The 15596-nt window shown below is 47.9% G+C and overlaps 1 protein-coding gene across 1 annotated transcript in view; it reads right to left on the bottom strand.

Annotated features, from left to right (window-relative positions):
• gmip (GEM interacting protein) overlaps positions 1–15596 on the bottom strand; it is an 80100-nt gene continuing 64504 nt past the window's right edge. The window contains exons 13-21 of the mRNA XM_078531166.1: positions 13414–13515; positions 11099–11191; positions 9852–10015; positions 8682–8870; positions 8169–8306; positions 6183–6403; positions 4591–4867; positions 2018–2135; positions 1–1133 (exon numbers count right to left, since the gene is read on the bottom strand). Of these exons, the coding sequence (XP_078387292.1) occupies positions 331–1133; positions 2018–2135; positions 4591–4867; positions 6183–6403; positions 8169–8306; positions 8682–8870; positions 9852–10015; positions 11099–11191; positions 13414–13515 (2105 nt within the window). The 3' untranslated portion in view covers positions 1–330. The remainder of the gene's footprint in view (positions 1134–2017; positions 2136–4590; positions 4868–6182; positions 6404–8168; positions 8307–8681; positions 8871–9851; positions 10016–11098; positions 11192–13413; positions 13516–15596) is intronic.

Genomic DNA, 15596 nt, shown 5'->3' with positions numbered 1-15596 from the left:
TGAATGTTAACAAAAGACTTTAAACCATTTTTGAAATTTATAATGCAATATATATATAAAAAAATAAGCTTGAGGTATAGGATGGAAAACATTGCACCAGAGAGTCTTTTAGGATTGAAATCTGTTCGGAAAATATACTTTAGCAGCCCGGGCTTGTGCCTTTGGGCGTTTTCCTATATTGAAGGCGCTATATAAATGCAAGTTGGTGTTGCCGAGTGCAGGGCAACCTTTCTCCACGTTCTTTTCTCGCGCCAGCCCAACGTCTCTTGCGGTTGCTAGGTTACCGCGGTGAGAGCAGGCGACTGATTGGTGTTCGCACCCCGCCGCGCTTCACACAAAGTGAGCCTCTGTCTTCTTGAGGCTCTGCCGTTGACGCACAAGGTGCAGCATCATGTCCACGTCCTGCCGTACCTCGTGCTGCCCGAGCACGTGCTCGCTCCACGCATTGTTTGATTGGTTTGTGTTCAGTTCAGCGGTTGCTGCGCGCTGCTCCCGCCCCGTTTCCAGGCCCCCCGGCCGGTCCGCGTCGTCGCTCGCTGCTGCTGCCACCGCCACCGCCACGTGCCGCTCGGTTTCCAGGTCCCCCGGCTGCTCCCGGGCGGCCTTGCCGGCCGTCTCCCCTTCAGCGCAAGCCGGGGGGGCGACGGCGGTGGCGGCCCCGCTCCCGCCCTGAGGCGACACGGCCTCGCCGCTCTCCAGCCGCCTCCTGTCTTGCAGCTTCGACACCAGCCTGGCCGTGCCGACGGTCATCTCGAACCGCTTGTGCTTGCCGCCCGAGCGCCGCAAAGTGCCGCCGTCCGGCGACGAACTCCGGCTGGAGCCGGCCGCCGCTCTCCTCTCTCCGTCCGGCGTTACCGCCGCCGACCCCGCCGCTCCTGCTGCGCCATCGGCAAGCCCGGGACTCTCCTCTTCCGCCGGCGCCGAGGGCAGGTTCGCCGTGATGATGGGGAGAGCCGAAGGCTTGGGGATGATGGGCCGGGTTTTGGCCTGCCCGTACCGCTGGTATTTGCCGGGCTGCCGGCTGAAGGCGCAGCGCGGCAGGGGCTCGGCGCTGCTGTCACTTTCCCAGTCCTGCCCGTCCAGGGAGTGCGAATCCTCCGAAGCTGGCCTCGATGCATCCGCCAGGCCTGCAGCTGAAGCAAGGAAGGGGGGGGGGAGAGGAGAAAAACACAATAATAATAATAAACACATTAGTGACGGGCCATCAGGGGTGAAGAGCCCCAGAAACCAAGGCTCATCCCACTGGACTTGGTAGATCAGACAAACTGAGAGGGTGAAGGTGGGATATGGGCTGGGAGGGGGAGGGTGGGATATGGGCTGGGAGGGGGAGGGTGGGATATGGGCTGGGAGGATGTAGTTACAGCCAATTTCTTCCAAGGCTGCAAAAGCCCACGTTTCTCTGTGATGCCCTCTGACACTTGGATCAGCCTTGCTGTGAATTGAGGATCTGAATGTAGTCGTGATCTGCCTAAGGGCTGGTTCCCCCTGCTCATTTCTCTACCCCTGGCTGTCCTGCAGTGGCGCGGAAGAGCCTCCCATTTTCAACTTGAATGAGCAAAGTTCAAGTGGGGTGGGGTGGGGTGGGAGGAAAACACATGAGGTGGTTTCCCATTGCCTTTCTTATGGAAATACAAGTCCTCTTCCTGAAGAATCCTCCGCCTGTGAGCAACCATTGTCCCTCGAGGTTCCAGCCCTTCCGTCATCACCAACGTTGCCCGTGACTCGACCCTGAGCATTGGACCCTTGGTTGGGCCTAGGGGCACTTGCAAAAGGACAGGGACGAACACCCACTGATGTCTGCTACCCTGGATGATCTAAATGATGCCCTTACAATCTTGGTGATTGACCCAAACATGATTGGAACAGCAACCCTGCAGCATAGAGAAGAAATGTGGGACAAACACCAACAGCCAGGCTGATAATTGAACATCCCCCGATTTTAAGCCCCAGACTCAGTACCTTTCATCATTTTGTTTACGCACACACACACACACCCCCAACAGACTTAATTACTCACCTGTAATGTCACTGCTAGAGCTCGCTCTCCGATGGTCCCGTGTGTCATCGAGTGCTTCGTTTGATGAGGATTTGTCCGAAACATATCCTTCACTCGAATGTCGTTTCAAAGCCAGACACTGCAGCAGGAGAGAAGAGACAGTGAGCACAAGGCACAACACGGTAGTCAGCAGGATCTACCATCTAAACTCCCTTTGTATTGCCTTTTTGTTGCTGAAGCAAACAGAGCAGCTCTCCTAGTTTCCATTCCCAGTCTGTGGCAAGTTAACTGATCTCAGCTGGGGTGGCTGCATTTGGCAACTGCTTCAAGTGGGGAAAACAAGTCAACCAGATGTTTCATACTTGATCAGTGACTCCTGAAAGTGTAAGTGTGGACAACGTTGGGGCCAGGTACAGACATGGCTGTCATGATGCCCATGGCCATACAGTCAGCCAGCATTCCCTGAAGAATGACCATTGGACAGTAGCTGGTACCTGTCCAGCTTAGCCCTACAGTTAAAACATTTTCTGTTAAGTACTATTTTTATGAATGCCCAAAGAATTGGTTAAAATGTTTTGATTTTCTTGCAAAAAGTCCTCATCTTACTCAGCTAAAACATTTTTTTGCTAGGCACTACTATTTTTATGAATGTCCAAAAACATTTTCAATCATTTCTGGGTGGTTTTGATAGCTCGCCCAGTAAGAGCCACCTTTGGGAGGAGGGTGAGGAGGAGAAAGACATTGATTATGTTCAGTATTTGATTATGCTGTTAATTCATTTAATTTTATAGGGTGGGGGGATTTGATTAAGGATGAAAGAATGGAGGCAGGAATGCGCATTTATGTAGTGTCTTCTCACCACTCTCAAAATATCCCGTGATGCTTCACAACCAAGATACTCTAGTCACCATCACCTAGGCAGCCAAATTTGTGTACAGCTCCTACAAACAGCAGTCAGATACAAAGTACCAGGTAATCTATTTTTGATGGTATTGGTTGACCGGTGTAGGTTGGGACAGAGGGACTCCCTACTCTTCAGATTGTGCCGTGGGGTCTTAAGCGTCAAACTGAACAGACGAATCGGGCCTTGATTCAACATCTCATCTGGAAGAATGGACCCCTGACTTAAACTTTCAAAATAAGGGGGCTCCCATTTAACGATGGAGATGAGGAGGAATTTTTTTCTCTCAGCAGGTTATTTGTGTTTGGAATTCTCTCTCCACCCCTCTCCCCAAGAGAACAGTGGAGGCTAGGTCATTGAATACATTCAAGGCTGAGTTAGACAGATTTTTGATTGACAAAGGAGTTGAGGGTTACGGGGTGGGGGACAGACAAGAAAGTAGAGTTAAGGCCAAATCAGATCAACCATGATCTCATCGACTGGAGGAACAGGCCCAAGAGACCAAATGGCCTACTACTCCTATTTCGTAGGTTTTTATGTTCTGACAGTGCAGCAGTGAGGAGCTGCTGCACTAAGGTGTCAGGCTCAATTGTGTATACAGGGCAAACGAAGAAGCTAATAATTGAAGGACAGTCCAATTGCAAGCGTCTGCCCTGTGAAAACAAGCTACAAGGGTTTTGTACCTTGAGATGCTAGTTTACTCAACATTCTTATGCTGCATTGGAGAATGTAAAACATCAGAGTTGAAAGCCTGATGGGGAGGATTTTTGTATTCACTGCACATGATGTTTTAGCTGGGGGCGGAGGTAAGCTCAGCCAGAAAATGCTGATTTTTTTAAAAATTAGAAGTTACAGACTTTAGTTAATTTGAAGTTTCTTTTTTTTAAAAAAAGGAATTAATTGATTTAGAAAAAGCTAAAGCACAGCAACATCTGGATTTTTAACAGTGGCCACTCTCCTACATCCAATCCTCCAGTCATTCGAATTTTCTGAGACTCTACCCTTTTCAGATCCAGTTCTGTAGCCCTCCCAACTCCTCAGCTTTACACAGACACTATACTCCCAGTTATAGATACTGAAACTCCTCTTCCCTCTCCACTCAGGCAAATATAATCCTTTTTCCCTGTCCCTGGTTAAGCTGGCACCCTCAGCTTACCCTCACCACCCACATTTCATGTTGGCACTCCTTCCAGCCTCGCATAAAGCTCTGTTGCCACTTTTTGCCCAAATTTGTCACTTCTGCCCCTTCTCTCCCTCCATTTAATTCCCGTCTACATCCCCTCTCCTTCATTCCCCCTTCCCTCTCCTTGTATTCACAACAATTTCCCTTCTCTTCGACTTATATTCTCTTTTCTTTCCCATCAGTACCATTCCGGGAGTTTTGCGTTTACTGCAAGTAATTCTCGTCACTGTGCACTATAATTGGAGCTCCTGTTGTCTCTCAAATTCTCCACCCACGTGATACAGCGATCGAATAGCTTCCATTAACAGCAGAGCTTGGGGTGGGGGTGGCACTGAGGGGTTAGCGGGTCCAGTCTGCCTTGATTACGTCTGCAAACATTGATGCCGAGACCAGACCCTCAGAAGACTGACTGTTAGCATGAAATAGCACGATGCATGTACCACTGAGCGTTGTACCAACTTAACACTTTGTCCTTACTACAACCTTTGGGATAATTCTGCAAGACTGTACCTCTGAGGAATTGCTTCGACCCTTTGCCGTGCCCAGGGCCTCTCTATCTCGGTTTACCATCATTTCCAATGGCCAAGATTTGAGGCCTTGTCCAGTCTCAAAGATCTGATTGTATTGCATGATGAGGAAATCTACAACTTGAGCTTGGTAGCCAGAGTTAGCCAGAGAAATCATTGAAGGCGTATCCTCCAGAGCTGGAGGCCTAATCAGCGTGGGGCCAAAGATTATTCCCAGATTAGTAGATGACATCTTGTTTTCTTCGCATCGATCCGCCACTCTGTAAGAGGAAGAGAGATCAACTATGAAACAACCGGAACAATGGTTTACACACTTCCCCACCCTTCCCATTACAATCCCCCTCCCGGGGAGGACTCAACAGCTATCGACTACCCTCTGGTATCTTAATCAAGTGGCTATTCTTCATGTATGAGCATAGTGAATGCTGGCAGCTATTCAACCTTAACAGTCTTCAGAACAAAGCCTGAAACCCTATCCTCCGACACATGCCGCTTTCATCAGAAGATGAATTATAACACTGACACCCCCCAGCAGCCCCACTACACTGAGATAGTCATCCAATGCCTCCCCCCATCACCCCGCCACCCCCCTCCCCCAACCCAGCTGAGACCAGCTAGCTCGGTCTGTGGGTTAGTCGGCTTGAAGCTTGGAGAAGCTCTGCACACCCCTTTCAACGAGCATTCAAGCTTCTGAAGTAGACACCCAATTTGCCCGTGACTCCAGATGGATGTGGGTAACAGTAAGGTGGATTGTGTGACAATTCAGTGTACGAAATGAATGTCACGAAGGAGCCAGTTGGCTGGGACTCCAATAATTAAGTGCTGTGGGTGCTGCCTACACTGAATTTGAGACATCTCACTCGCCCAAGTGAGATTACTGCCTAAATGGCGAAGATATCAATTCTCAATCACCCAACTCTTCCTGCGAATTAAGTCTCAACTAATACAAACCTACTCAGGTTAGCTGTAGGTCTGAAGGAAAATCCTTCATCCAGTCCATGTGATGGGCTCATGCCTCGGCAAGACCCAATCCCCACTATTCCCTCCTTCCACTGGGGATATGCTGAGTCTTTGTGTCACATTGCTCCTTCACTGCCCCTGACTATCCCAATGATGGCATGGTGAAATAAGGACTTGGCTCGTGAAGCAGACTCTGGTACTCTATGCCGTAGGGTGTTAGTACAGCCTTGCCCAGGTCCCCAGGCACAACACTTAATATATCAATTCTTCCAATAACTTCCCTGGTTCTCCTAAAGGAGTTGATTTCTCACTGATGTAGGGGAACAAAAGGTGACTCCTTACAAGCTAGCAAGGATGGTGGTTGTCAGTCGTCTAACCACCACAGGAGCCAAACCTGAGTGCCACAGGCCACCTGTGTTGCCCCAAGTGCATTAGGAGTCTATGCGGTTGAATCAATGTATGCAGTAGACCAGTTAGGGCTGGCATATTCCCGTCCCAGTTGCCTTGGTAGAATTGAAACACACAACCCTTGATTTGCCAACACTGTACACACTAACATTACTGGATAAGTCATTGTCTCTTTGGTTCAGAGGTATGTGTCAGTCCTGGGACTACCTGTGGAGATGCCCAAGGATGTGTTCCAGGGCATTGTAGTTGGAAGCTGGTAGATTCTGCATCAAGGCCTTGGCCTGCTGGATGAGCTGTGCCAATTTATTATTCGCCATGGGCATTCCTTTGGCCTGGCTGTCCTTCAGATCTTCACAGGCCTGGTGTAACTCTTTGGCAAAGTTCATAAAGTCTTTGTAGAGGCTGAAGAGAACAATCGGCTCAGGGAGCTTGAAATAAAAAATAAACACAAACTTATACAAGAATGATTACAATACAGGCCATTCAGCCCATTGTGTCCAGGCTAGCTCTCTGTAAGAGCAATTCACCCACCCCCACTTCCCAGCCTATTCCCCATATCAATGCAATTTTTTTTCATTTCAAATAATTATCCAATTCTCTTTTGAAGGCCTGAATTGAATCTGCCTCTGTCACAATCTCACTAGTACTTTCCAGATCCTAACCACTCACTGCATAAAAACATTTTTTCCTCATTGCTTCTTTTGCCAATCACCTTTGTCAATGGGTTTCTTGTTATCTACTTTGTCTAGAGTCCCTCATCATTTTGAACACTTCTATCAAACATCCTTTTAATCTTCTCATCAAGGAGACCAGCCCCAGAGATAAAAACTAAAAGCTACTGTAGCTACTTTGGTTTTGTTTTGGAGACCAGCCCCAGCTTCTGCAATCTATCCACGTAACTGAAGTTCCTCATCCCCAGAACCATTCTCCTGAATCATTTCTGCACCCTCTCTAAGGCTTCCTAAAAGTGGGTGCCTAGAACTGGGCACAATACTCCAGTTTTTCAATTTTCCACTGTAGTATCTTTATATCCCTCCCTGCCCCCTGGCTGGAATTACCCAGTATTGTAACTAAGTCACCAAGTCAACTTGTGAGCCTAGACTGTGTATCAGCCGGATAATCATCAGTAGAGTGAGGGGACCATTACAGCTCAGCCGAATCCTAACCCATCCTCCAGTAGAAGTTCCTGTAAAGGTGTCTCCTTTCCCCTCTCCCCCAACTCCTCCAATAACCTCTCAAACTGAAGGCACCATCTAGCAGCCAATGAACCAAACAAGGGCCTTTCTGATCTGTAGGCTAGGTTTAACCATTAGTCTATAGAGGGAGCTCTAACATCGCCCATTACTTCTTGAATTACAGAATATCACCAGCACTAATTATTTACTCTTGTTTGTTGCCAGCTTGTTTCTAGCTTGTGTTAGTGTGGGTGTGTCCATCTTTCATGTTCCCAAAGACATTCTGATGTGTACCATGGAGCCTCAGGCGTTTTAGTTTTACGTTTAACATCTTGGCGACAATGCCAAGAAAGGCCCTATTCAGACCTCCACCATCAAAGACAAACAGCAAACCAACCAGTAAACAGTACGGATTCATCAATGCAGAGGGAAAATCAGGGTTGTGCACCTGCAATATCCCAAGGTGTGTGCAGCCACTGCTTGCAGTGTTGGATCGTGATATCGCCCTTCATAAGGACTGCATTGTCAGGGTTCACAGACCAAAATTCTGCTTTCACCCTGTATGAGAGCATTAATGGGCTGGTCCACATCGACAGAATGCCAATGGGAAAAGGTACACGGTGCACACTGCCTGGTCATCCAGTGCACAGATCTGGCATTGTAACCCTAGCAAGTGCACAGCTGACACTGTGACCCTGTCCAGTGCACAGAGCTGGCACTGTGACCCCATCCAGCGCACAGAGCTGGCACTGTGACCCCATCCAGCGCACAGAGCTGGCACAGTGACCCCATCCAGCGCACAGAGCTGGCACTGTGACCCCATCCAGCGCACAGAGCTGGCACTGTGACCCCATCCAGTGCACAGAGCTAGTACTGTGAGCCTAGCCAGTGCACCGAGATAAGCTGATCCAATTGAAGAAGCTGGTGAAAGAAAATTCAAAGTCAATATTAATCCAGAAAAGCTGGTTTGAGAATGGAGGAATCGGACTGCCTACAGGAGCACAGTGCTTCAGCCCACCTCACGAAGGTACAGAGTTAAGATGTTGGTGATGTCGTGAGGGGAGTTCTCAGACATGTCAATGAGGTCCCTTCCATTTTCAAAGGACTGGCGTAGTTTGGAGATGCGTAACTTTGAACCATTCACCCGGTACAGCCCCTGAAATAGCAGAAATAAGAACAAAGTTTGAACATCCAATTCCAAATCATTGACAAGGGAAAATAAACAGCACCAAGTGTGGGACGTGACAATAACATTCTGTTCAACAAAACAAGGAAAGGAACTCTGACAATGGACTCCATGAGGGTGCAAACTGGCATTGTCACTCCTAATCAGTGGGGTGGGGGGAGATAGACACACAACATCTGGAGAGTCAAGTGATGGGTACACACCTTGGAGGAGGAGGAAGACTGCTACATTTGGTCAACTATCTGTGGTTATGGCAAATATCTGCCATGCTGTCTTGGCAATGTCTACCTGGCTCTATGTCCCTACCTGGTTATGTCGCCATAATCCTGGCTGAGGTGCTCTTACCTGTATACACAGTGCCCGGCTCTCTATCTCAGCCGTGCATTTTCTGATGATGAAGGGGACCTCGTCGGCCGTCTCCCTCGGAGCCTGTGCAAAGTCAACGCCAAACAGAGAGACCTTGTTCTGCAGCTTCCGATGCCCGCAGATGATGGCAACTGACTCAAGGCACTTCCTGTGACATGCCAGGTAGCACTGTGAAGAGCAAACACTCAAGTAAGCACAAGAACAGCACCTCAAATACATGGACAAAGCCTCTGCTTTGCAGTGCCACTGAGGAATACACAGCTTGTGGTGGGATCTGCATTTCAGAAGTTTGCTTTCAACAAAGGCCCCTAAAGTTCCTCTTGTACTCACCGAAGAACACACTGTTCCTTGGTATAAAGGGTGCATCTCTGACCCATTTGCACATCATAATCATGTTCCAAACCTCCAAACGATTTACAGACAATACCAATAGGATGTTTGCCAGTATTTTATCAGACAGGGGAGGGGCTGTTTCCAACCCTCTATCCTTAGGTTCACCCAAAGAACTGGAACTGGAACTTCCACTTGGGATAGGCATCAAGGTGAAAGTGGTCTAAGAAGATAAGCAGGATTTCAATCCAACAGGGCCCAAATCCTTAGCGTTGAAGACCTTTCGGCTTCTGCATGTGTACGGCAGGTAGAAGATCACAGATGCCAGCCTCACCAGGGGTGGGGGCTGTGCCAAGGGTACATCATTTACCCTAGTGACTTGTACAGACAGCAGGGAAGAAAGCTATCAGGGCAAGATCTCTGTCTAATTTCCTGCCTTCTCAATTTTTTCCTGAAGTTCCCAGTTCTCTCTGGGTTACAGGCCCTCCCCCAGGTCCTCTCCCAGGCAGCCAGTTGTTACAAGTGTGTTGGCAGATTATTTTGTTAATAGGATATCAGGGCAGAGCTGATTGTGCTCTCAACTGGCATTTACTCGTGCACATTCCAGCAAGGGAGAAAGGTCACCTGATAGTCAAGCAGGAGTGGAAGCACCAGACTCGACTGTTCACAACCCCTCCTCCCCGAACCAGTAGGGAGCACTGGAGTCCCATCGAAGTGGAGAAAGCCCTAGATTTGTGTCAGGAGCCAGAGGCCACCTGCCCAAACCGCGGATTGCACTTAGCCGTGCCGCGAACAGTACTCACGACTCGGGCCTCTCACCTCCTCACACTCGGCGCCATTCACCATAATGAGGCTGTCACACTCTCGGCATTTGTTTGGTGCTCTGAGTTTCCGCAATCGGTGAGTCTGTGCTGCTTTGGAGAGTGAGACATTCTTGAAGCGCCCTGCTGTTCCGTAAGCTTCATTGGTCAAGTCAGTCAAATCTGAAAGAAGGTTTTTAAGATAAATGGAGTCTAGATTTATATTTCCCGCCTCTCTGCCTACCATTCCCCTCTCTCCCTCTATGTCATCATTTTCTTCCCTCCTCCCTCTCTAACCCTCACACACTTTTTCCCTTCTCTTTTTCTCTCCCAACCCTTCTTTCATTTCCTTCCTATTTCTCCCCTTCCTCTCCCCAACTCATGATCCTCTCTGTCTCTTGTCCACTTTCTCTCTCCCATAGTTCTCTCATTTCCCCTTCCCAGTCTCATCCCACACTTTTCCCTTCCCTCCCTTATTCCTTTTCCCTTCTGCTCTTTCTCCCTTCTCACTCTTCCCTCTATTTTCCTTTATTCCCCTCCTTTTCCTTTCTCTTTGCACCCTTTCTTCCCTCCTCCATCCTACTCCCTCATCTTCTTCCTGTCTTACTTGGTGGGAAACATTGGAGTAGTGATAATGTCACTGAACCAGTAATCCAGAGGCCCAGGTCAATGCTCTGGGGATGTGGGTTCAAATCCCACCACAGCAGCTGGTGGAATTTAAAATCAATTAATGAATATGGAATATGAGGCTAGTAAAATTTCAAACTGGGGAAATTTGCCATCCTTTCCCGGTGTGGCCTTAACTGTCCTCTGAAATGTTTAGTTCAAGAGCAATTAGGGACGGGCAACACATGCTAGCTTTGCCAGTGATGCCCATGTCTCTTGAAAGAATAAGGGGAAAAAAAACTTTGGGCAGAGGTTGCTGAGCTGCCAAATTCACTGGTGCTGGCTGCCTGGTGTCCTCCCCCCACCATCCCCCCACTTCTCTTAAAAGCCCAGATATCAGTGTTGACAGGATATTTGAAGGGGCCTGGAAGCAGTCTGTCACTGGCTGAGGTGTAAACTTTTCCTGCCCAGGAGTATTTGCACCAGTGTTCACCAAATGCAAAGCTCTTGCAACACTACAGGCGTGCCACTCGGTCACCGTCATTGAGACGTTTTGTTGTTAATTAAGCACGCGAGGGACTCTGATTTCCAGTCTTACAGCAAAGTCATCTTTCAAATGAGGCACTCCTTTAAAAGTAGATTTGATACCCCATTACGTACCATTGTCGTGCAACTGGTTCCCATCCCTCTCTTCAAAATCGTCTGGAGACATCACTGCAGGTGTGGCTTTTGGTAATTTCCTACCGAAATGAGCTGCCAAGGTAAAGTTCAAGTTTTTAAGCCTGCAAACTTGACTGAAATAGATCTGACTCTGATGCTCACAAAGAACCTGGTGGCCCAGATTCAGATTCAAGGAGGCAACGCCTCCTTTTTTACAGCAGTAGCTGCCGTAAAGCAGGTGAGTTTAAAGGGCCAAGGAAATTAACAGGCCAGGGAGATGGCAAGTGTCTAAGGCAAGTGGATAGGATTTAGGGAGTGGAGGTGTCCAGGGGCACTCTTGGGGGGTGGGGAGGTCAGTCGGAGGTCCGGGGGCCATGGCAGGATGGGTTGGGGGTGAGTCGGAGGTCTGGATGGGGGGGGGAGGAGGTCAGAAGTCAGTGGGGGAGGTGTCTGAGGTCAAGGCTGGAGGTCAGTCGAAGGTGGGTGGGGGGGGGGAATGGAGGGTGTCCGGGGGCGTGGGGGGTTGTCGGAGATCAGGGGGTCAGTGGTGGGGGCGGGGGAGTCACTTAGGGGGAGGGTCAGGGGCGTCGGAGGTCGAGGTGGTGGGGGGAATGTCAGAGGTCGGGGGGAGTCCCGTGAGGTCGGTCTGGGTCTTTACAATTGTTACTCAGAAGTTAGAAGAGGTTTTAATTCTTCTAATTTTTTGGCGTAACTATTGGTATAACCCTGGCAAAACCATCCGAAGTTTGTGATTTAAACTGCATTTTCAGGTGGTTCCCAGCACACCGCAATTGTCCAGAGGAAGTGGGCACATCTGAGAAATTGCCATGCAAGCCCTTACTTGGGAACTTGCCAGAGGAATTCCCCAACACATCTTTGAGGTACCCCCCGCAAATCCGATGCTGGGGAACTCGGAAGTTACGGGCCATTGTGTTTACTGCAGCAGTGTTCCCATTGTTTCTTAGGGGGATGGGGACACACATTTGGCAATTTCATCCCATTTTAGTATGAAATCTGCCATCCTGTGGGCCTAAAGATCCTGATGCAGGGGAATTTTATGGTGCAACTTTACAAGTCGTTTGTAAAACAGAACAACATTGTCACTGTGATCAGTGCACTCACAGGGTAACCCTAGGCTTTCACCGATCATCCTGTGATCTTCATATCTGAGACGTTACAGGATAATCTCAGTCACACATAAAACACCTATGCTCTTTTCAAACTGGAATTGGACTCCCTACATCCAATCACAGGCACACATATTTTCTTCCCCTCTCCTAAAGATTCCATGGCTCAGTTGGTAGCATTCTTGCTTCTGAGTCACAAGGTTCCTGATTCAAGTCCCATTTCAGGACTTGAGCATAAAAATCAAGGCTGACATTTCAGTGCAATATACTGAGGGGGTGCAGCATTGTCTGGGGCGTTGTCTTTCTGATGAGATGTTAAACCGAGATTCCACATCTGCCCTCTCAGGTGGGCATAAAAATTCCATTGCAGTAGTTTTGAAGAAGAACAGGGTAGTTATCACCGGGTGTCCTGGCCAATATTTATCCCTCAATCAACATCAGCATTACCTGGACTTTATATCATTGCTGGTTGTGGAAGCTTGCTGTGTGCAAATTGGCAGCCGCATTTCCTACATTACAACAGTGACTACACTTCAAAAAGTACTTCATTAGCTATAAGGCACTTTGAGATTTCCAATGGTCATGAAAAGCACTACATAAATACAAGTCTTTTTACTTTTTCTTGCTGGGCTATGGGTTCCACCCTGGAGCTAAGTTCGCATTCCTTATGTTTTATCCCAGGCTGGACTATTTGACAGCAGGAGGTATAAGCCTGCCCTTGCTGGAAATGCTTCCCTGATCACTGCACACAGAGCAGAGAAGGCTGATTTATTAGCTTGCTAAAGCAAGGGAACTGGGGAGCTATAGGTCAATTGTATTATATCCAACCAGTACAACCTGCCCTGACAGAGAAACAGAGTTAATGTTTCGAGTCTGTATACAGACTCGAAATGTTAACTCTGTTTCCCTCTCCACAGATGCTGTCAGACCTGCTGAGTTTTTCCAGCATTTTCTGTTTTTATTTCAGATTTCCAGCATCCACAGTATTTTGCTTTTATCTGCCCTGACTGGGATCAGGTACAGCCCTGAAGCCTATTGGCTCCATAAGGCATGGTATCATGCAGGAGGCAGTGTGCATTAACCCAACGAACCAACGGCAGAAGCTGCCTGAGGCTGGTTATTGAAAACAAAATTCTGTAACTAACTCCCTACAGGTCTCGCTACTGGACATCTTTCACTGACACGTACCTGGACTGGACATCGGGGAATCGAAAGAACGTGACTCACTGCTGACTCCAGTGCTTTCTGAATCACTTAAGGCAGGCTTGGACCCGGCTGCGTTACGAAACACTGTAACAGTAACAAAAGGAACATGTAAACTCGGAAGCTGTTCCAGAATCACCATCGTTCCCCAGCGTGGAGCTGAGCTGCTGAGGGCATAGTCAGAATGGATAAAAACAAAAAAATTCCTTTCTACCTTAATGTAGTAAAACGTCCCAAGATGCTTACACCCACTTCAGCTTCAGTGTTCTCCAAGCGCTATATTCTCAGTTGTACTGAACATACATCTTGCTAAAGCAGCAAGAAATCACGGAATATACAGCACAAAAGGAGGCCATTCAGCCCATAGTGATTGTGTTGGCTCTTTGGCAGATCTATCCAGTTAGGTCCACTCCCTTACTCTTTTCCATTTAAAGTATATATCCAATTCCCTACTGAAAGTTATGATTGAAACTGCTTCCACCACCCTTTCAGATAGCAAATTTCAGATAACAACTCTACTTAAGAAAATTTCTCACCTTATTGATCTTTTTTTACCGATTATCTTAAATCCAAGTCCTCTGATTACTCAGCCTCCTATCAGTAGAAACAGTTTCTCCCCATCTACTCCAACAAAATCCCTCAATTTTGAACACCTCTATCAAATTGCCTCTTAAAGCTCTCTTGTTCTAAGCAGAGCCATCTTTGCTTCTCTAATCTGCCTACATAACTTAAGTTTCAGATCATTCACCTTTTGTGATATTACGTGGCACTGCAGGATCAGAGAAGCATAGAAAATAGGAGCAGGAGTAGGTCATTCAGCCCTTTGAGCCTGCTCCGCCATTCAGTATGATTATGGCTGATCCTCTATCTCAACGCTGTACTCCTGTGCCCTCCCCATACCTCTTGACGCCTTTAGAGTCCAGTCTATCTATATCCTTCTTAAATATATTCAGTAACTTGGCCTCCATAGCCTTCTGTGGTAGATCGATTAAATTGTACAAAAGAAATTAAGTACATGAAATAAATCACAAATTGACAGTATTGTAGATGCAGGTCACTCAAAAAAGCTGCCTGTAAAACTAGAAATAACAATAACCTTCAAACTCTCTCAATGCCACATTTTTGTTTATGTAAACTACATTTGGCACTGACTGAATTTTCTTTTCTTCGTTCATGGCATGTGGGCATTGCTGGCTCAGCCAGCATATATTGCCAATCCCTAATTGCCCTTGAGAAGGTGGTGGGTGGCCTGTCTTGAACCACTGCAGTCCATGCGGTGTGGGTACACCCACAATGTTGCTAGAGAGGGAGTTCCAGGATTTTGACCCAGCGACAGTGAAGGAGCGGCAATATATTTCCAAGTCAGGATGGTGAGTGGCTTGGGGAACCTGCAGGCGGTGGTTTCCCATCTATCTGCTGCCCTTGTCCTTCTAGATAGTAGTGGTCAAGGGTTTGGAAAGTGCTGTCTAAGGAACCTTGGTGAGTTCCGGCAGCACATCTTGTAGATGGTGCACACTGCTGCCACTGTCCATCGATGGTGGAGGGAGTGAATGTTTGTGGATGGGGTGCCAATCAAGCAGACCGACTGAATTGTCACACTTATTTTCCTGCAAGTGTTGTTTTGCCTTGGCCTTGGCTCAATGGGTAGCACTCTTGTCTTTGAATCAGAAGGTCGTGGGTTCAAACCTCACTCCTGGTCTTGAGCCCACGATCCAGGCCAACATTCCTCTGCAGTACTGAGGGAGTGATGTGCAGTCGGAGGGCGAGGCAGTAAGCTGTCCAGCTTTTCTGGAGGATGCCAAAGATCCCATGGCATTTTTCAAAGAGGAGCAGGGGAGTTCTTCCCATGCCCTAGCCAACAAACATTCTTGCACCTGATACCACCAAAAACAGACTAACTGGTCATTCATCTCATTTGCTGTTTTTGGGGACCCTGCTGAGCACAAATTGGTTGCTGCACTTGCCCACATAACAGTGGGCATGTTTCACAGTAACATTGTAACCTGTTTTCAGTGTTTGCCAGCTATGAATCAGTGGGTAGCACTCTCATCTTTTGACTCAGAAGGTTGTGGGTTCAAAGATTCACTCCAGAGACTCAGGCAGACACAGATGACTGTTGGAAATACCATCTTTCAGATGAGATATTCAAATAAAGTCTGACTGCCCTC

The sequence above is a fragment of the Cetorhinus maximus genome, chromosome 28 (genome assembly GCF_964194155.1).
Source record: "Cetorhinus maximus chromosome 28, sCetMax3.hap1.1, whole genome shotgun sequence".
NCBI classification, from domain to species: Eukaryota; Metazoa; Chordata; class Chondrichthyes; order Lamniformes; family Cetorhinidae; genus Cetorhinus; species Cetorhinus maximus.
Note: the sequence above shows the minus strand (reverse complement) of the source record. Positions and strands in the feature narration are given on the sequence as shown.